This window comes from Helianthus annuus, chromosome 16 (assembly GCF_002127325.2).
Source record: "Helianthus annuus cultivar XRQ/B chromosome 16, HanXRQr2.0-SUNRISE, whole genome shotgun sequence".
Classification (NCBI taxonomy): domain Eukaryota; kingdom Viridiplantae; phylum Streptophyta; class Magnoliopsida; order Asterales; family Asteraceae; genus Helianthus; species Helianthus annuus.
This window is the reverse complement of record NC_035448.2, coordinates 182,920,782-182,943,457: the sequence shown is the minus strand read 5'-3', so window position 1 is coordinate 182,943,457 and position 22,676 is coordinate 182,920,782. Positions and strand designations below refer to the sequence as shown.

Genomic DNA, 22,676 nt, shown 5'->3' with positions numbered 1-22,676 from the left:
TATCCTGTTCTAATTTTTCTAATGCTTTTTTAATTTGTTTTATATGCAGGTATGATTTGTTTTTTATACCATTTACTGGTATTGATAATCATTTTAGGAATGTCACATTTGGTGGTGCATTACTTGGTTCGGAGACCGCAGATTCTTATAGATGGCTTTTAAGGTGCTTTGTTAATGCTTTTGGAAGTGAGCCTAAAGTTGTTGTTGCTGATCAAGATGCTGCAATGAAGAGAGCTATTAAGGATGTACTTTCAAGAAGTAGGCATAGGTTATGTATGTGGCATATATGGGAGAAATTGAAGACAAAGGTATTAACTGCGTTTTATGATATAACCAACTGCAATTTTATATTGTTTTATTATTGCGTTTTATGTATTATACAATAAGATCCCCTAACATTTTTATCAATAGAATTACAAAACAATTGCGTTTTACCATCAATGCATTATGTTTATCATTTTCATATATTTGTTTTAAATTATTGCGTTTTATGTTTAATAATTTTATAATTTTTTATTCAGGTTGGTCCTGTTTTGTCAGCAAACACTGATTTTAATACAAGAATGACTCATGTTGTTTGGAATGATACTATTATTCCAGAAGATTTTGAAACTGAGTGGCATTCAATAATGTCTACTTTTGGATTGGAAAATCATGAGTGGTTAAAAGATATGTACGATCTTCGATTTGATTGGATTCCTGCTTATTACCATGGAGAGGATTTGGCTGGACTTATGCGTACTACGTCAAGATGTGAAAGCGAGAATTACTTCTTTGGTCAGATTTGCAATCCAAGATGTACACTTGTTGAATTTTTCACTCATTTTGAGACTGCAATGGATATTCAAAGGCATGAGCATAGGAGGAATGATCATGATACAAGGTATATTGAGTGTAAACCCTGGAGTGACTTTGTATTGGAGAAACAAGCATCAGAAATATATACCAAAACAATTTTTAAGGATATTCAGATTGAAATTGATGCTGCCATTACAAAGTGTATGTCAAAGTCTCTTGATACTGTGGGTGATGTTCAATATTTTGAAATAAAGGATTTCAGGCAGCCATGCACATCTTTTTTCAAGGTATTTTTTAAATTTATATTGTTTAAATATGTATTGCGTTTTATTTTTCATCTTTTTTTTTTGCGTTTTATCATCATATGATCATATAGTTATATCTGTATTATATTTATTATTCATTGCGTTTTATATTACATTTCACTAATTTTATATAGCTTTTTAATCTTATTTACAGGTGCAATACAGCAAACAAGAAGATGCTTTAAGTATAAGTTGTTCTTGCAAACGGTTTGAACAATTTGGTATATTGTGCCGCCATATATTTTACGTATTACGGTATGATGATATAACTGAGTTTCCTAGAAGATATGTTCATAGAAGATGGATGAGAGATGTTGTTTCCATTGGATCACATCATTCCAATATTCGGTTTGATGAAATTGGTAGGAATAGTGAAATTGATAAAGTTTATAGAGAAATCGTTGTTGCAAATGAGTACGTGGTTAATAGGCTGGTTGGCGATTTAGATGAACTATGTCGTTACAGGGATCATATTAAAAGTTATATTGATAAAGCGGATGAGGTTATGGTTGCTGCGCCGCCTCCTAGTCGCAAAGAAAGATTTGCTGATATTGGAGGGAACTTAGAAAAATCAGATTCTATGATTCGTGTCCCGATCAAAATAAGGACCAAAGGATGCGGTGTACGAAAAAGGATCAAGTCTAATCGTGAGATTGCAATTCAGAAATCATCAAAGATCCAGAAATCGTGCCGTGTATGTGGTGGAAAAGGACATAACAGTCGCACATGTAAAGATAAGGTTTCTTCTAATGCTATAGGTTCTAGCAATGCAATGTAATTATGTATACAAATTCTGTCAAAATCAGATATCAATAAGTAAAAAAAATTTGTCATTGTGTTTTATGATGTATAGGTTTCATCTCTTTTTGCTACTGCGTTTTGAGATATCCTTCATAAATATCAGTTTGTTTTGGTTAATTGCGTTTTATGATAACAACAATATATTGTTATTTCGTTTTATACATAGAACAATATACTTTAAATGGTATTTTTTGATTATTGCGTTTTATTGTAACAAAGATCATAGATCAAATTAAACAAGAAATGCAAGTGGATATCATAAACATTGCGTTTTATACATAGAACAATATATTTTAAATTGTATTTTTTGATTATTGCTTTTTATTGTAACACAGATCATAGATCAAATTAAACAAGAAATGATGAGAACCCTATGCTTCCATCAGGGATTTCCAAATCACTTATCAGCTTTTTTTGGTTAATTGCGTTTTATGATAACAGTATATTGTTATTTCGTTTTATACATAGAACAATATACTTTAAATGGTTTTTTTTTAATTATTGCGTTTTATTATCACACAGATCATACATAAAATTAAACAAGAAATGCAATTGGATATAATAAACATTGCGTTATATAGATGATGATAGTTTTTAAACAAACATGATGTTTTCAAACCACAAAATTAAAGAAAAATTACTAGCATGATCAGCTTCATGGATCAAAGTTTATTTCTTCATCGGATGAGAACCCTAAGCTTCCATCAGGGATTTCCTCATCACTTTCAGATTCAACCCAAAGTTCAACCTGTGAGACTACTGCGTTTTGAAGCTTCTCTGCAAATTTGCTAGCAGAGTTGTTGATGATTGGTATTTCAGATAACTGCTTCAAAAAATTTAGATCCTCACTAGTAGATATGTCCTTTGGGTCATACATCTCCACATCACCATCGTCCCAAGTCACTGAAACTTTGAAAGTTTCCTCAATGAATTCCCAAGATGTAACCTGGGTATCTTCAGTTGCAGTTTGATTCGGATTACCATATCTCTTGTGTAGAATTCTGAACAGTGCGGTTGTTTGATTTGTGTAACAAGAAGGTGGTATACCTAATTCGTTCATCCTTTTCAAAACATTTTCATTGCAGTTTTGAAGAACAGAAGCAACGGAATGGTATTTTATTTTTTTTCCATCAAGGAATTGAAGAACGAAATTGCCTCTTTTAACCCACCAAACTGATAGTTGTTGATTAGCCATTTTAGGGTTTGTGTGTGTTGGGTATTTGGTGTATTTTTAGTGTATGATGAGAGCAATGTGAAAATAGTTTAGGGTTTCTGTTCTTATATATTGGTAGAGGAATTTGAATCAACTGTTATAAAAATGATTATTTTTTTTATTTTTTTCTTTGAATTGATTGTTCAATCATACAGTATTTTATATCAGGAATCCAAAAGGCTTTTTAAGGCTTTTGGTCTAATCAACTGTATCAATTTCAATCATACAGTATTCATATATTGTATTATTATATTTTTTTTAACATTTCGTTTTAGAAGATTATAATATATCATTTTTATGACTGTCCTTATTGTAATTATGTTTTTAATTTGTTTTTTGTGTTATAAAAATTGTAAAAAAAAAATTCATTGCGTTATAAATTATATTGCGTTATATGTTTGGAAATGAATAATTAGAAAAAACATTGCGTTTTATAATCAGTAGCATTTCAAAACAAATTAATAATTTAAATAGACAATGTTGAGTTATAGCATACTATTAAAATGTTGCGTTTTATAAATTGTATATATATTTTATAAATTTTTGTCAAAATAATGTTTAACTAATTTTAAAGGATACATATTGCGTTTTAAAATAACAAACAAATAAGTGCATTTTAAATATATCATCAAAATATTGCGTTATATGAAAAAACATTGCGTTTTATAATAAGTAGCATTTCTAAATCAAAGTAACTAGCAAGATCAAGAAAATAATGAGTTATATTTAAAACCATGCTAAATGAAAAAACATTGCGTTTTATAATAAGTAGCATTTCAAAATCAAAGTAAACCAGCAAGAGCAAGCCTGTCTTTAATCCTATCTAAACTAGTGTCATAAGATTGTTTTTTAAGTTTCGCACTGAGGTCTTGAAACTTCTTTGAGTCCTCAATAACATAATCTCTTTGTTCGTTGATTTCGTGCAATAATATCTTCACGATGAACTTTCTTCTTAAATCTTCAAGTTGTGCGGTCTGCTTGTTGACTGGTTTTTTGTTTTTACCCTTCTTGATAATTGCAGGTTCTTCATATTCCACGTTAAACCCACAATCCCATTTTTCGAACGGTTCTCCATGATAACATTCCATATGACGCATAGTGAATATACCACAGTCAATGCCATTATATTGTGTCCTCCATTTCATCTGCATTCTAACAGGGGTTATTCCCTTTATATCATCTGCTTTTTCATGTCCAACAGATTTAAGGTAAGCTGCCAAAGCCTTCCTTTACAGAAAAAAAAAACAAAACAAAAAGATTAGGTGGTTTATATTTGTGTTTTAAAAGCATAAGTAAGAATACTTACTGTATTTTCAGGCACATTCCCATATTTAGCTTCATTTGTTTCTTCTTTTGCACTATTGTCAATGATGAATATTTGTTTTTCTTCAAGATTGAAGGAGATCACAAAGAAATGCTGTGAATAGAGAATCGGGACAAGGATAATTTTAAAATCCTTTATGCTTTTTAGCTTTGCACCTTGAAGAATTTTTTCTATGTTCATTGTGAATGCTTCTATCATCTTTTCTTTATTTTCAGTTTCTTCCTTATCACTCAATGGAAAAGCCTGCATAAAATTAAACAAATTAACATATTAATGCGTTTTATGAAGGTAATAAAACATACAGCTGCGTTTTATGAAAGTAATAAAAGATACAGCTGCGTTTTATAAAACTTCATTCACACAAAGTAAGCATTGCGTTTTATTAATGAAATAAAACTGCAATTGCGTTTTATAAAACTTCATTCAATCAAACTTCAAAATACTTCATTATACGAATACAGAAAAATTGCGTTTTATATATCATACCAGCATTCGAATAGTACAGAAAAATCTTGGAGTTTTGTTGTCTTTTGATCTTCTTTTTTCTTCTTCATTCAAAATATATGACCAACAATTGATTACTTCTCCGGTGATTTCCAATCCTGGCCTCATTGTTTCAGCAGCATATCTATATAGAAATACATGATTTTTAATTTCAAAGAGAGTATCCCTGCAAAAAAAAATAATAATTAAATTATAATATTTTTATTTTTGTTTTTTTGTTTTAGTGTATACAAATGAATTTTTACATCATTTCTCCTTCTGCATGGAAAGCATATCCCGATATGTTGTTTTCGTGTGCCGTTCTTGCTTCCTTCATTGCTACTTGTCTTAGATAGTACGGTGAACAAAATACTTCTGGTACATTTTTCTCTCGATCAGGTCGTACCATCCTTGTGATTATTTCTTCTGTTTTGCTTATATCAGTTGTTGGTTGTTCCTGATGAACTGATTTTGCAGGTGTTTTATACGGATCTTCTTGTGGGTTGAGGAATGATGTGTTTTGAATTAGATCACTGATTTCCTTTTCAGTATCCTGTTCTTCAATTCTATCAAACATCGTTTGTATTCCAGTAATTTGAACATCTTTTTCGATTGATTTATTTTCCGATTCCGCTTGAATTTCGGTTTGTGCAGTGTGGCGAGTAGCATCAACTTCAACTTCATTTTCATCAACATTTGAAGACAACTGAGAAATTTTCAAATCAAAGGATGGTACCTCATTATCTTGAATTTTCTTTTGATTTGATTTTTTTCTTCTTCATCTGTCTTTTTGATCATCTCCAACATTAATGATAGAGTTTCTTCGCTAAATGATGATTGTTCCATTGAAGGTTTTTCAATGTGTGTTTGCAGAATAGATGCAGGGTCATTGTCACTGATTTTTTCTGGATTGGAGGACTGGACTACAGTTGTGTTATCCTCATTGCGTTTTGCATCATCATCATTGCGTTTTATAATCAATGGAGTTGAAATGATTTGATTTTCAGTGTCTTAATTTTGGCTCTAATTTAGAAATCTTGATGGTGTTTCCATCATAGTTGAATCAATATTAACTTTCTTGTGTTTTTTTTGCTTGATGGTTGAATTTTTCAATCAATGACACCCATTCGTTAATTTTGTTATGAAGAGCTTCACTGTTTGGATATTCTTCGACAATCTCATCTATGCGTGATTGGATGTTTTCGAAAATTTCTTTAAATCCTTTTAAATGATCATCCAAAACATTCACAAGATATTCTTCATGTGATTTTTTATCTTCAATGTTCTTCGTATTTTCATCGCCACTTTTTGTTGAATGAATGTCAGAAAGACCTTCACTTTGATTTTGTGATGGCATGAAATTACGCAGTCGGCTTTGACTGTCTACCCACATTTTATCTTTATTTCCAATTGATGGTTTAATGAAGAATTGCCCCCATGATCCTCCACTTTCTGTTTGTGTTTTCTCAGTTTCATTGGTTTTAATTGGGCTATTTTGAACATTTTCTTGATTCTCTTGATCAATCCAGTCTGTTGCAGCTTTAAGTAAGGTGATTGGTTGTTCTTCAGCATCGTCTTCATCATTTTCTTCAGATTCATTTTCAAAAATTTCTTCGTTTTCATTCTCGGATTCAGTTGGATAAACATAAAATTCATCCTTTTCATCTTTCTTTTTTTCTTTATTCTTTCTGACTTTTTTCTTTTTATCCATTACAAGACATCTCCCCTCATTTTGCGCAGCAATTTCCAATTCATCTTCAAATTCTTGTAATGTTGTAGAGTCAATTTTATCAAGAGAGAACTCTTCAGTGTTTTCAGCATCGTCAAATCCTTGTATTTTGTAAGCATATAGTATCTGTATGAATCATTGCGTTTTAGAAAAATAATCATTGTAAAATATAAATCATTGTAAACAACTTACAAAACTAATGTTTAAATATATTGCGTTTTACAAAAACATTGTGTTTTACACTAGCAAAGAATAGTTTTAACAAACAAAGAATATAAAGAAACAAAAATGAAAGATCATTGCGTTTTATAATATACATTGCGTTTTATAAAGTATAGTTTTAAACAAACAAAGAATATAAACAAGCAGTCTAAACAAGCATTCAGCAAATATGTAGCAATAGTGAAAGATCAGATTTCATACCGCTAACAATGCAATAGGTCCATTGAAGAGCTTCTCATTTCCAGGCCATTGTCTTCTTGTACGCCTTAAAACGGTCAAAATATATTCACACCAATTAAATTCCTGGGGTTTTTTTGTCACTTTTCATTGATGGCAAGAATCTTTGATTAACATTACTACTTTGCATTGCCTCCGCCATGATCGTAAAAAATATAACCAAGAAATTTAGTTTGAACAATCTTCCAAGATCATTTCTTGATTTTAAATAACTAATCAAGTTGTGCGCATACATTCTCTTCAAAATATCTTTGCTGAATTGACCGCGCCAGAATTTAATTATAAGATCAGTGTCTTTTGGTCTCAATTTTTCCTCAATCTCTGTTTTTCCATTTGGTATTTGAAATACCTTTTGGATAAATTCAGCTGTGATCTTAATCTTTTCATCTCCAGTATTTATCTCATCATTTTCAGCATCAAAGTTTTTTACCAGCCAATATCCGAATTTGCGTGGAACTGAATGCAGATTGAATTTTAGTATGCTCTCAAACCCTATTTCTCTAACAACATTCCTTTGCTCTTTTGACAAACCTTCAATATAATCTTTTAGATTATTGACTGCACATCTTATGTTGATTTTTTTCCATCGTAATCATAATATGGTTGTTCTTCTGGTTGTTCTTTTGTTTTATCTCTTCTCAGTGATCTCTTTGGTTTTGATTCCGCCTTTTCATTCTTTTGATTTTTTGTCGGGTTAACTCTTGGTTGTGGATCAACAAAATCATCATCTGATACATTGAATTGTGTTAAAAACATATATTTTTTTTCATGAAATTTGTTAAATGCGTTTTATGTTACCTGAATTTACTTGTTGTTGTTCGGAAGTATGCAGAACAATAGCTCGACTAGATTTTTTATCATTGGAATCAGAAACTGTCTCTTTTGATGATTGACCACTTTCTTTCTTCTCCTTTTTTGTTTTTCCTCTTGTTTTTTAACTTTAAATAGAATAATGAAACAATGTCAATTAACAAATTTATGATAAAACGCATTAGCTAACACTATAAAGATAAAAAGCAGTGATTCACAGGTTTTAGATAAAACACAATACTTTACATCATATTATTTAACACACCAAATTAACATTACATAATCTCATTTTGTTTTATGATATATTAATATAAAACGCATTAGTGAACAATGTCAATTAACAAATTTATGATAAAATGAATTAGCTAACACTATAAAGATAAAAAGCAGTAATTCACAGGTTTAAGATAAAACGCAATACTTTACATCATATTATTTAACACATATTAATATAAAAGGCAATAGTTGTAACAACTCTCATTAAAATCCGTAATTAGAATAATAATTACTCAATAAGGAAACCCTAATTGAGACACCCAAGTAATTCTGCACTTACCCTAAAATTTTCGAAACAATCGGAATCAGGATCAGGGCCCCTAAAACTTAGGGGGGGTTAAACCCTAATCGATATTATCCTTATTATTCGTTGTCTGAATTGAATTTAATAAAACTGTCAACTCACCCAAGCTACTGGACACGAAACCTACCCTACCCTAAATTGGCATCCCAGGCGATACGCGGGAGGTTCCCCGAATTCTGCCGCGACACGCGGGAGAAGCCAATTTTCAGTATAAATAGAGGGCCTTGGGACTTGAATCTGGGAGTTGAAACGACGTAAAATCGTTGTCTGTACGTCGAGTTAAGGTCGTTTTACTACAAATAAACACACACTAATATCGAATCACTGCCGCGGAACAGGGTAATTACTCGATCGCTATTACGATTCATTTTTCGAGATCAATATATCCAAAGAATGTTTAAGTGCCGCCCACATTAGGGTATACTTTGTCGTTCGTCGTTAATTCGATGAATGAGTTTAAGTATCGCACTTTGTCGTTCATTGTGAGAATTTGATCTTGTGAGTTATCGTAACTGCTGTATTGATCACTAACCCTGTTTTGTGTGCATTATTGTTGAAATTAGGTTAACAGGGCTAAATCATATTCTATCCATACTAAATCTGCAATGTGAGTCATTCTCTTTTTATCAACTATTTTACAATACTCCAAATCATTTTTCAAAGTTATAATTACAGTGATTAAGTTTATGTAATCACCAAATGACAGCCGGTATGTGGGGTATTGTGCACAATATTATTATTATTATTATTATTATTATTATTATTATTATTATTATTATTATTATTATTGTTGTTGTTGTTGTTGTTGTTGTTTCCTTCACATTAGGTGGGCGAGCCTAAAGTGATATACGTCACTCATTGGGACAGCCAATGGTGATATGACCACAGTCACAGAGCTGGTCTATGACAAATACCTATTCTTGAAAGTTGGTTGATAATAAACATATGTAAAAACTCTTGATACTGTAAATTATAACAAATGTGTCGTTTTCAGTAAATAGAATGATTCACTCAGTATTCCCCGCTGACAAAACCTTTTTCAAACATGTTTCAGGTGATCTACTGTAAATCAGGAAAAGTGCTGAGGAGCATTTCAAGCTTAAAATAGTGGCTCAGTATAAAATAAAGAAATATGTTTTGAAATAAGGATTTATCACTAAAAAATTATGTATTGTAAATTATCGGGGTTTATCCCGAATTGTGAAATAAAATAATCGGGAAAAGTTTTAGCTTTACAACGATCCTGATGTTAAAATTTCCGCTGCTAAAATCACATAAATAAATATCACGGGATTTCTGTCCCGCGGCTCCTGAAACGGGTCAAACCGGGTCGGGGGCCGTGACAGAAATAAGGTGGTATCAGAGCCACTGAGTTAAGCTAATTAAGTATTTAACAGATACTTAATCTTTCCTGATTACTGTTATGTGATTATGTGTTTTTAATTGACTATTTGTTAGTTACAGTATGGGTAAGCAAAAGTTGCAAGATATCTATCTTAAACTAGATAGGTCAGTCTACGAAGAGGGAAGTTCATCCAAAACTAAATTTTCAAAGCTCCCTACAATTCCTGAAGAAGGAATATTTGTGCGTAAAGCACAGTATGAAAACCCAATTTCTCCTAGAAAAAGGAGTATGATTATTAAGAAAAGTAAGGAGCAAATCCGAGAAAAGAGGATTAAAAAGGAAACCCAGGAGATAATTAATAAATCACCGTGGGAAGATAAGTTAGATGAAAAATGGACAAATTTGTATATGCTAGCTACTGTAGCGGAAAATGCAAATCTTTAAAGTACTCTAAATCTAGTACTAGTACTTCTCAGTAAGTAGATAAATAAAGCTAAGTGTGTGTTCTTTCTTGTATTTTGTACAAATAATGTGCAATAAAACTTTGATGTTTAATTGTTAAACTTTGTTCCAAAGTTTTAACTTAGCATTTCTGTGCATTTTGCATATATGCTACACAGCATGAGCGAGATATCTGAAGCTTTTCAGAACCTCAATCTTTACCCGGTGAATATAGAAGTTTCCCAAGAGTTTACTGGATACTTGGCTGATGTGGACCAACCTGTAGAATTCCATGCTCCACCTTTGACAAAGCCAAAATGAAAGAAAAAGAAGAATTATGTATGGGGTAGTCGTATTCGTAGGAAAAAGCCAGTTCCGAAACTTCCTAAAATAAACAACCCTTTAGAAAAAGAAAAAGAAATTGTAATCAAGGAGAGTTCTAAACAGCAAGAGATGGAAACTGAAGTTAGGAAAGATTCTAGGCAAATGGAAATACAGTTTGAGGAATATTCTAAGGAAATAGAAATGGAAGTAGGACAAGGTTCTAGACCAACTCAGATAGAAATCGGAGAGAGCTCCAATCAAAACCAAAACCAGGGAATAACTTTTCAGGATAAAATAGATTTTCTATTGGCAAACTGTGAAACTATTCAGCCTGTCAATACGAATGTTTTTACCTATCCTAGTGAAAATCCACTCCCTATGAATTTTGCACCAGCAATCCCAGACCCAATAGTCCACGCTCAACCTGTAGAAATGGAAGAATGGTGGACGAATGATTGGCAATTTCAAAATATTGTCAACGACCCTTATTCCTTCTTTCCGCAATTCGATCCAGAACCCCTACCTAATCCACCAATGAGCACTGAGAATATGGCTGAACTTCGCCATTTCGGTGAAGAGTTGATGGATGCAGGGAATAGAATCAGGGAGATAGGGGGACAGATTGCTTGGAAGTATGATGAAAGGGAAATGCATTTTTAGAACAACAAATGGTGAGGGATAGGAAGATGGTAAAACTATAGTTGTGTAATAGTATAGTAAATAGTGAAATCAGTCTGTAACATAACTCCAAATAAAACTTTGTAAAATATCTGTGTGTAGTGATGCATACTATAACGGATATGAAATGGAATCGAGAAATCAATAGTTTTGACTTTATGTGCATTATGAATTTTCTGAGTGTTTGTGTATAAATTGCTATTTATCAAGATACTAATTAATATATATTATCAGATGGCTAATAATGGTAATGAACCGGTAATGAAGCTAATCAGTCAGAGCAACATCCAGGGGATCAATATATGACTAGACAAGATATTGAAAATATTGTTGCTCAAGGGATAGCCAATGCTATTCCAGCATTTGTTGCTGCTGTAAAAAGTCCAATCGAACCGCAACATATCATCGCTAGTAAACGTACTACTGAAGATAACTTCAGTAATAGTATAAACGGTGGCCATAATCATGTTAATCATGATAACGAATCCCAGCACACGCCGCTCCCTAAGAAACAGAAAGCTACAACACCTGGTTGTACTTTCAAAGAATTCCTTGCTTGTAACCCCACTGAATTTGCAGGCAATGAAGGGGCAACTGCATCGCTGCGTTGGTTTGAGAAAACCGAAGCAGTAATTGCAATAAGTAAGTGTGCCAAAGATGATCAGGTCATGTACGCATCGAATCTGTTTAAAGAAGAAGCACTGGAATGGTGGAACACTGTGTTACAAGCTAAAGGAAGAAATAGGGCTTATGCTATGACTTGGGAAGAATTCAAGAGTCTCGTAGAAAGAAAATTCTGTCCTGAGTATGAAAAGGAACAAATGGCAAATAAGTTCCTAACTCATCGGATGATGGGTGTGGATTGTCGTGGTTATACTTCGACATTCTTTGAATATGCTAGAGTAGTACCTAACCTGGCTTCGCCAGAATCGGTACTCATTTCTCGCTATATTTGGGGATTAATTAGCGAAATTCGAAATATCGTTAAGGCTGCGAGACCTCGCACTATTGACGATGCAGTAGAATTAGCTAACACCCTAACCGATGAACTGATACGCACAAGAGATGAAGACAGGAAGAAGGAATTAGCCCAGAAAATTACCCAAGGATTTAGGGTGGGTAATAGTAGTAATTTCAAGAAAAGAGGAGCAGGGCAATCTTCAGCACAGCCATTCTGCAAAATTTGCAAAAAGAAACATTTTGGAAAATGTAACAAATTTTGCAATTTTTGCAAAACAACAGGACATCGGGAAGAAAACTGCAGAAAGAAATCCATAATTTGTTACAATTGTGGGGAAGCCGGACATATCAAACCAGAATGTCCTAAGTTAGTTAACCCAGTAGACAACAAACCCAAGGCAGCTGAAGGAGCTACTAAGAAGAATGCCAGAGCATTCCAGCTAACTTCTCAAGAAGCAGAACTCATCCCGGATGTGATAACCGGTACGTTTTTAGTTCACAACATTTATGCAAAAGTATTATTTGACTCTGGTGCAAACCAAAGTTTTATAAATACTTCATTCTGTCAAGCTCTTAAGTTACCTTTAACTACCGTTAGGCAGATTTTTACAGTCGAAACTGCAGATGGGAATTCAGTCAAAATCCATCAGGTTTTGCAAAAAGTAGAAATAGAACTCTTAGGTCATAAATTTACTGCAAACCTATTGCCTATGAAATTAGCCGAGTTTGATGTTGTGTTAGGAATGGATTGGTTAATAGCCAACCATGCTCAAATCATTTGTGATAGAAACTTTATAGAAATTCAAGCACCTACTAGAGAGATAATTAAGATTTCAGGAGATAAACCTCAAAAGCCACTGAAGTTCATATCAGTAATGAAAGTTGCTAATTATGAACGGAAGCAGGGAATAGTATATATGATTTTAGTAATCATTTGTACTAAAGGAAAAGAACTTAAGGAAATCCCTGTAGTCTCAGAATACCCAGATGTATTTCCAGAAGATTTACCTGGGTTACCACCAGATAGGGAGGTAGAATTTAGGATTCATCTAATTTCAGGAACTACACCGATAGCCAAGGCACCCTATCGATTAACTCCTACCGAAATGTTAGAATTAAAGAAGCAATTAGATGAATTACTAAGCAAAGGATTTATACAACCTAGTTCATCCCCTTGGGGTGCACCAGTATTGTTTGTGAAAAAGAAAGATGGATCGATGAGAATGTGTATCGATTATAGAGAATTGAATAAGGTTACAATTAAGAATCGATACCCATTACCTAGGATTGATGATCTTTTCGATCAATTACAAGGCGCTAAATATTTTTCTAAGATAGACTTGCGCTCCGGATATCATCAATTAAAGGTTCAAGAAGAAGACATACCTAAAACTGCATTTAGGACTAGGTATGGACATTATGAGTTTACAGTCATGCCCTTTGGATTAACTAATGCACCCGCAGCATTTATGGACATGATGAACAGGATCTGTAAACCATATTTGGATAAATTTGTAATTGTTTTCATAGACGATATACTTATTTATTCAAAAAGTCAGGTCGAACATTGCCAGCACTTGCATGCACTCTTAACTTTGTTAAGAAAAGAAAAGTTGTACGCTAAATTCTCAAAGTGTGAATTTTGGCTACAAGAAGTGCAATTCTTAGGACACATGGTGAATCACGAAGGTATTCACGTAGATCCTGCTAAGATAGAAGCAATTACCAACTGGAAGGTTCCGCAAACTGCAATGGAAATTAGAAGTTTTATAGGTTTGGCCGGTTATTATAGACGGTTTATTAAGGATTTTTCCAAAATAGCTGTACCATTAACTAAGCTAACCTGTAAAGCCACTAAGTTTGAGTGGGGACATAAACAAGAAGAAGCCTTCAGAATTCTAAAGCAGAAATTAACCAATGCTCCAATCTTAGCCTTACCAGAAGGAACAGAAGATTTTGAGGTATATTGTGATGCTTCAAAATTAGGATACGGATGTGTGTTGATGCAACGCAAAAAGGTAATTGCGTATGCTTCCAGACAATTGAAGAAGCACGAGGAAAACTACACTACTCATGATTTAGAATTAGGAGCTATAGTTTTTGCCCTTAAGATATGGAGACATTATCTGTATGGAAGTAAGTTTACTGTTTATACAGATCATAAGAGTTTAAGGTATATATTTGGGCAAAAAGAGTTAAACATGAGGCAAAGAAGATGGATGGAAATCCTGAGTGATTACGATTGTGATATTCAATATCACGAAGGAAAGGCAAACGTAGTCGCAGACGCCTTAAGTCGTAAGTTCCATGAAAAGCAAAAGCGAGTCCGTGCTCTTAGAATAAATCTACAAGTAGATTTAATGGAACAATTGAAGGAAATTCAGGAAACGGCAATCAAGGACGATGCCGAAGGAATGAAAGGTTACCTAAAAGAATTAGAACAAGGAAAGGATGGAATCTGGAAATTCCATAACAGCAGAATTTGGGTACCTAAACAAGGAAATTTAAAATCAAAGATTTTAGAGGAAGCTCATAAATCTAGGTATACTATACACCTAGGAAACAATAAGATGTACCAAGATTTAAGAAAGAATTTTTGGTGGATAGGAATGAAAAAGGATATAGCCGAATACGTATCTAAGTGTTTAACCTGTTCACAAGTTAAAGCCGAACATCAAAAACCCTCAGGTCTACTACAACAGTTAGAAATACCGGTATGGAAATGGGAACTCATAACAATGGACTTTGTTACTAAGTTACCCAAGACCAGAAAAGGTAATGATGCCATTTGGGTAATCGTGGATCGATTAACCAAATCAGCTCATTTTCTACCAATAAAGGAAACCTTTAGTATGGAAAGGTTAGCCAAATTGTATGTAGATGAAATAGTATCCTTACATGGAGTTCCACTCTCCATTGTATCAGATAGAGATAGTCGTTTCACTTCCCGTTTCTGGACAAGTTTCCAAGAATCAATGGGAACCCGACTCAATCTAAGTACCGCATATCATCCACAAACGGACGGACAAAGTGAAAGGACGATCCAAACTCTGGAAGACATGCTCCGTGCATGTGTAATTGACTTTGGAGGTAATTGGGATAATCATTTACCATTAATTGAATTCTCCTATAACAATAGTTATCACTCAAGTATCGAAGCCGCTCCATTCGAAGCACTGTATGGACGCAAGTGCAGAACACCCGTATGTTGGGCGGAAATAGGAGAAAGTCAATTATCAGGTCCGGAAATTGTGCAAGAAACCACAGACAAGATAACCCAAATTAAGGAAAGATTGAAAACAGCCAGAGATCGCCAGAAAAGCTATGCAGACAATCGTCGCAAGCCACTCGAATTCCAGATAGGAGACAAAGTACTTTTGAAAGTATCTCCTTGGAAAGGAGTAGTACGATTCGGTAAGAAAGGAAAACTGAGTCCCAGATATGTTGGACCATTCCCGGTGATTCAACAAATCGGACCAGTTGCTTATCGCTTACAACTACCAGAAGAATTAGCTGGAGTACATGATGTATTTCATGTATCCAATCTCAAGAAATGTCTATCAGACGAATCCCTAGTAGTACCTCTTCAAGATGTAGAGGTAAACGAAAAGCTGAAATTCATAGAGAAACCTTTACAAATAGAAGATCGAAAAGTCAAGTTTCTCAAACACAAGCGACTAGTATTGGTGAAAGTCAAATGGAATTCAAAGAGAGGAGCTGAATATACTTGGGAGCTAGAGTCAGAAATGAAGCGGAAATACCCTCATCTATTTCAGTGAATCTCGAGGACGAGATTTTTCTTAAGGTGGGGAGGATGTAACAACTCTCATTAAAATCCGTAATTAGAATAATAATTACTCAATAAGGAAACCCTAATTGAGACACCCAAGTAATTCTGCACTTACCCTAAAATTTTCGAAACAATCGGAATCAGGATCAGGGCCCCTAAAACTTAGGGGGGGTTAAACCCTAATCGATATTATCCTTATTATTCGTTGTCTGAATTGAATTTAATAAAACTGTTAACTCACCCAAGCTACTGGACACGAAACCTACCCTACCCTAAATTGGCATCCCAGGCGATACGCGGGAGGTTCCCCGAATTCTGTCGCGACACGCGGGAGAAGCCAATTTTCAGTATAAATAGAGGGCCTTGGGACTTGAATCTGGGAGTTGAAACGACGTAAAATCGTTGTCTGTACGTCGAGTTAAGGTCGTTTTACTACAAATAAACACACACTAATATCGAATCACTGCCGCGGAACAGGGTAATTACTCGATCGCTATTACGATTCATTTTTCGAGATCAATATATCCAAAGAATGTTTAAGTGCCGCCCACATTAGGGTTATACTTTATCGTTCGTCGTTAATTCGATGAATGAGTTTAAGTATCGCACTTTGTCGTTCATTGTGAGAATTCGATCTTGTGAGTTATCGTAACTGCTGTATTGATCACTAACCCTGTTTTGTGTGCATTATTGTTGACATTAGGTTAACAGGGCTAAATCATATTCTATCCATACTAAATCTGCAATGTGAGTCATTCTCTTTTTATCAACTATTTTACAATACTCCAAATCATTTTTCAAAGTTATAATTACAGTGATTAAGTTTATGTAATCACCAAATTACAGCCGGTATGTGGGGTATTGTGCACAATATTATTATTATTATTGTTTCCTTCACATTAGGTGGGCGAGCCTAAAGTGATATACGTCACTCATTGGGACAGCCAATGGTGATATGACCACAGTCACAGAGCTGGTCTGTGACAAATACCTATTCTTGAAAGTTGGTTGATAATAAACATATGTAAAAACTCTTGATACTGTAAATTATAACAAATGTGTCGTTTTCAGTAAATAGAATGATTCACTCAGTATTTCCCCGCTGACAAAACCTTTTTCAAACATGTTTCAGGTGATCTACTGTAAATCAGGAAAAGTGCTGAGGAGCATTTCAAGCTTAAAATAGTGGCTCAGTATAAAATAAAGAAATATGTTTTGAAATAAGGATTTATCACTAAAAAATTATGTATTGTAAATTATCGGGGTTTATCCCGAAATGTGAAATAAAATAATCGGGAAAAGTTTTAGCTTTACAACGATCCTGATGTTAAAATTTCCGCTGCTAAAATCACATAAATAAATATCACGGGATTTCTGTCCCGCGGCTCCTGAAACGGGTCAAACCGGGTCGGGGGCCGTGACAATAGTTAACAACACATGTATCTCAGCAAATTCAAAGATAAAACGCAATGTTATAAAATTCGATTACAATTATCATAATAATAATCTTTTTGTTTCTGCAACTTTATTAAGGTAAAACGCATTAATTCACAATATATAAATCACATAAGAAGCATTAGCATCTTAGATCATAGTTTTAACATAAAACACAATGTAGTCTCTACTAACAAAAATGTTAAGGTAGGGAAAGATATAACTCATTAACTATTTTTTGGAACGGATATGATATATTAGGTCTACTGTACTTCATAAAACGTAACTTGAATTCACTTAAAGAGAAAAAATAGATAAAATTACCATTGTCTGAAATATCTTTCCGTTTTCTAGTTCTTTGTTGTTTCATTGTTGATTTTCGGCTAATATTTTCTTGTTCATCTATCTTCTCTTCAAATGATGATGTTTTTGGCTTCTTTGATGATTTAGGGTTTTCAGAGACGGATTTCTTTTGAGTAACTCGAATGTAAACCTTCAAATTATCTCTCGACGACGCCATGAACTTCAATGGAGTATGATTTTCTCAAATTTCTGTATGTGTTTGATCGTTCAATGGAAGTGTAAAACGTAATGCACTTTTTTTCGAAGAGTTTCTGTGTATATTCAATGGCGGTTATTTTGGAATTTGACGATAATACCCCTGAAACCCCGGAGAGCGTGTTTAAATGACAGTTTTTAATTTGATTTTGATCTAGACCGTAGATTGTGCAATTGGACGGTTATGATTGCTTCCTATCCTTCCTAGCGAAATAAACTTCTATTTTATCTCCACCCTATATATCCATGTGTTTGGATTAAAGAAATTATTGAAGTTATTTATAGAAGGAATAAAGTGTGTTTATATATATCCATGTGTTTGGATTAAAGAAATTATTGAAGTTATTTATAGAAGGAATAAAGTGTGTTTATATATTGGTTAATACTTGAGACATGGACAAAGGAATATAAATCTTTAAAAAAAAGAATAATGGATTTTAATAATTTCAAATATTAGCTGTTGGACGGCAATGGTCCCAACTTAAAAAATAATCAATAGTGGTCCCACATTTTGACATATTGTAAACCAATGGACCTTTGCTAATAGAAAAGGAAAAGGAGATAAAAAGAAAATTAAAGTTCTGTTAGTAAAGGTCCATTGATTTACAATATGTGAAAAGGTGGGACCACCACTGGTTATTTTTTAAGTTGGGATCATTGCCGGCTAACAGCTAATAGTTTAGATTATTAAAATCCATTATTCTTTAAAAAAACTAGCCTACCTGTTTTTTATATAAAATGTTGCAGTTGAGAAAATGACTATTTAATTCCATCTTTACACGAGCCTACCTGTTTTTTATATAACTAGTTTTATAATCCCACGCGTTGCCGCGGGAAATTGTTAGCTTCACTCCATTGTGATACCGATATTCGGTATGGTAACAAAAAATATATAAATACGAATAGTGTTACTGGTATCAAAATTAAAACTTGATGCAAACCCAAGCGATGCGACATGGACGTTGATACTACTTGAAACTTTACGATCTATTAGCGCATCTTGATACGTGATATGAACTGATACCGACACTATAATATCCAATGATATCTTTGACGTGATAAGTATTTTATTAACATTATTACTTGAACTATAATATCAAACGTATAGTGCACGGCGCTAGATTAATTCAGATATGTATAATTTGATATGAACGTATATTGGCATATATATACATACATACATTAATTAATAATTTTCTATTCAGAAGGGGATGGCGGCGCAGTTTGTTGCTCGTCTACCTGCTATCCTTATATAATTTGCCCTGATTATTGAAATGAAATATATACAGATTCGATAAAAAAAACATGATTGTTTTATCTTTAAACAATGTAAACATCATTTATAAATGATAACGTTAATAATAATAATAATAATAATAATAATAATAATAATAATGATAATAATAATGTTATAATTGCAAATATGCATATTAACGTTATTATCTTAGGTAAAGGATTATATAAATTAAAAAATACACAATAACGAAATCGCCATAGTTCCTTTGGAAATCCCACCATCTACAATCAGGAGAGAAAGAGAGAGTGTGCACTGCCGGTGACGACGGCAGAACGGACCTTTATCGGAGGTCACTTCCTCTCCTTCCATTCTTAGCTTATGTTCAGTCCGACTTCATCCACACTTCCGATAATCCGATAGGTAGACTGTTGGAGAGATGCCGCCACCTCACGACGGCGGTGAGCGGCGGAGCATCACCTTCACCCTCTGTTCTTTCATCTTGACCCGTTATCATTGATAGATGGCATCCAGATACAGGGGTGTAAATCGGCAGCAACTGATGCTCCGGTCATAAATAGACGGCTACGGCTAAAGGGTGGGTTTTAGCTTTTCCGGCGTGTTAAAAAAAAGTGGTCCAGTAGCAACATCACACGTGGTCAAATGAGACGTACGTATGGACTGTAGATAAGGCCTTACGTGAATCTATATAATCTATAAAAGGAGATTAAAGGCTGATGTAATTTTGCCTATGTGTCAACTCCTAAGGTATGTCATGTAGGATATGCTGATGTCATAATCTTTATTAAACATTACAATTAAATCAGTTTTAATTAATAAAATTTTGGCTCCATATTCAAAATTTAAACATGGCTCCAGATTCAAAATTTAAACAACAGACCTATAAAATGCTAACTCTCTCTCTCTCTCTCAAACTCATTTCAAAAGTTTCCAATCCAGAACTCTCTCTCTCTCTCTAAAACTCTTCCGTATAATATTTCTCCTTCTCACATTCATAACCAAAATCTCACATTCTCCGATCAAATTATCATGAAATTCGGCAAGAGTTTGAGCAATCAGATCGAGGAAACGTTGCCGGAATGGAGAGACAAGTTTCTCTCCTACAAAGACCTCAAAAAACGCTTGAAACTCATCAAACCAGTGGAGAAAATGGACCATGACGGTAACCGTCTGGCGAAGAGGTTGCGGATTTCCGACGAAGAGTGTCCGGTGGCTGCTGGTGGTGAGTTGTCGAAGGAAGAAGTTGATTTCGTGCAGTTGTTGGAAGAGGAGGTTGAGAAGTTTAATTCGTTTTTTGTTGAGAAAGAGGAAGAGTATATCATCAAATTGAAGGTATCAGATCTGGATTTGTTATAATTCTGTAGTTGTAGCTACTTTTTTTGCCCTAATTTTGTTATTAGGTTATGTTTTGATTAGACAATTAGTATGTTTAGAGTTCAAATTATGAGAGATAGTGTGCTATTTGAGCATGACAATGCAATAGATTGAATTCATATTTCATAGGTGTATATATGTGTATAGTTGTATGTTGACTGTATACATACAAGTATACAACCAAATCAGTGTCTATATAGAGTGTTACTTTATCAATCACTTATTACAAACATGAAAATTGTAAAACATATGTTTAGAGTATACAAGTATATTGACTGTATACATACAAGTATACAAACAAATCTGTATGTGTATAGTGGGTCATGTTTCAATTAGACAGTTAGCATGTTTAGAGTTCAATTTATGAGACATTGACAATGCAAGAGGTTGAATATATGTATCTTAGTTAATGTTAAGCATATAGTGTGTGGTTGTGTGTATACATACAGGTTTAAAACAAAAACATATTACATGTTATTTCTCTGTTTATGTGTTCAGTTTATCATTCACATATTGCACACCTTAAGAGTATAAAATTTTTAATCATGCTGTTACATAATATTGTTCATATTAGCTAATTTCACTAGGTTAAAAAGCATTTATGTTTGGCAGAGTATTATGAGCTGATATTTGTGTAGTATAATCTCATACAGAGTAAAAAAATATGAATACCCCGATCTTACATAGTATAAACTCTAACTTTTGGGTGTTGTAGACTGTTTTAGGTTGATTTCTAGGATTATTTAGGTTGAAGGTAGCCTTCATTAGGGTTTTTATTGTCATCTTTTTGCTGTAAATTAGGACGAAAATCATCTTAAATGACTACACAGTTGTTTTTCTCATTTTACCTCAACATGGTTTCATAAAATTACTTTCTTGCCTGTTATACGTCTTTTTCTAATCTCAGGGCTATAAAATTATTTTCGTGTTCACCTTCGTTTGTTATCAAAATATGTTGTTAAATAAACGAACATATATTAAAAGATATAAACTTGAGTCTATAAGACTAGCATATTGAGTGCTGCTGCCACTAATGGACCTTTCGACTTTAGCCCTAGAATATATACAACTACCAAAGAATCTTAACATAATCCAAATTCAGATAAAAGTTTCTCGGGTTTGTTGAAACTGTTTGGCTTCGAGAATTGTTAAAGGAGAAAATTAAATAAAGATTAAACATTGTTAAATCTAAAAGTCTAAAAAGAAATAAAAATAATACGATCATCCATATAAAGTATTTAAAAAGTAACAATTACATATAAAAAAGAAAACTAATCAGACACTTAAACTCTAATAGCAAGAATCAAGAAACTTTAACTTCAACTCCATGGAGCACTGAACTTCTCGATGTATGTCATTGATCTTTCTCATGAACTCCAGGTCTCTATCTCCACACTCTATATTACTCGCAATACCCAGGTCACGAACGGAAGTAGTTGGCATCGCCCTCAGGTTTCTCGAAACCTAGTCTCTTGTCAGCAGACCAAGTTGTAGTCCGTTAAAACACCTCTTCAACCCTTGAAGAGTAGACCTATCAGCCAAAACTTGCTCTTCGATTTGTTTAATAAAGCGTTGCTTGAAGTCGTTAGAATATGACTCTATTTTAATGTATTTATAAGAACTAAAGCAAACAATAACAGTTCATCTTTGGCTTTCAGTGAATGAATCTGTGTATGATGAAACAACATTTGAATTATCAATGGTATTATATAGAATCTGTAACAGCCCAAAGGTCAGATTTAAATGCAACCATTAAATAAAAATTTATATTTAAAAACCATGTACATTTAATGATTTAATGGGAAAACGTGTATAAATTTATATTTAAAAAACATGTACATTTAATGATTTAATGGGAAAGCAAGTAAAATTAAATATCTAGAAAACCAAAGAACAAAATTTAAACCTACAAAAAAAGTTATCATAATTAGGAAACGTCTGTTCATTTACCCCATCAAACATTTTACACACTATAAAGGATCATGATTAGTTTACTTGAAAACATCAACACTTCA

At 33.4% G+C, this 22,676-nt stretch overlaps 1 protein-coding gene across 1 annotated transcript; it reads left to right on the top strand.

Moving 5' to 3' along the window:
- The first annotated feature begins 20,316 nt into the window (after positions 1 to 20,316).
- On the top strand, positions 20,317 to 20,775 carry LOC110920133 (SPX domain-containing protein 2-like). The gene is made up of 2 exons (XM_022164367.2): positions 20,317 to 20,619; positions 20,704 to 20,775. The coding sequence occupies exons 1-2, from the start codon at positions 20,317 to 20,319 to the stop codon at positions 20,773 to 20,775; spliced, it is 375 nt and encodes a 124-aa protein (XP_022020059.2).
- Positions 20,776 to 22,676: the final 1,901 nt, after the last annotated feature.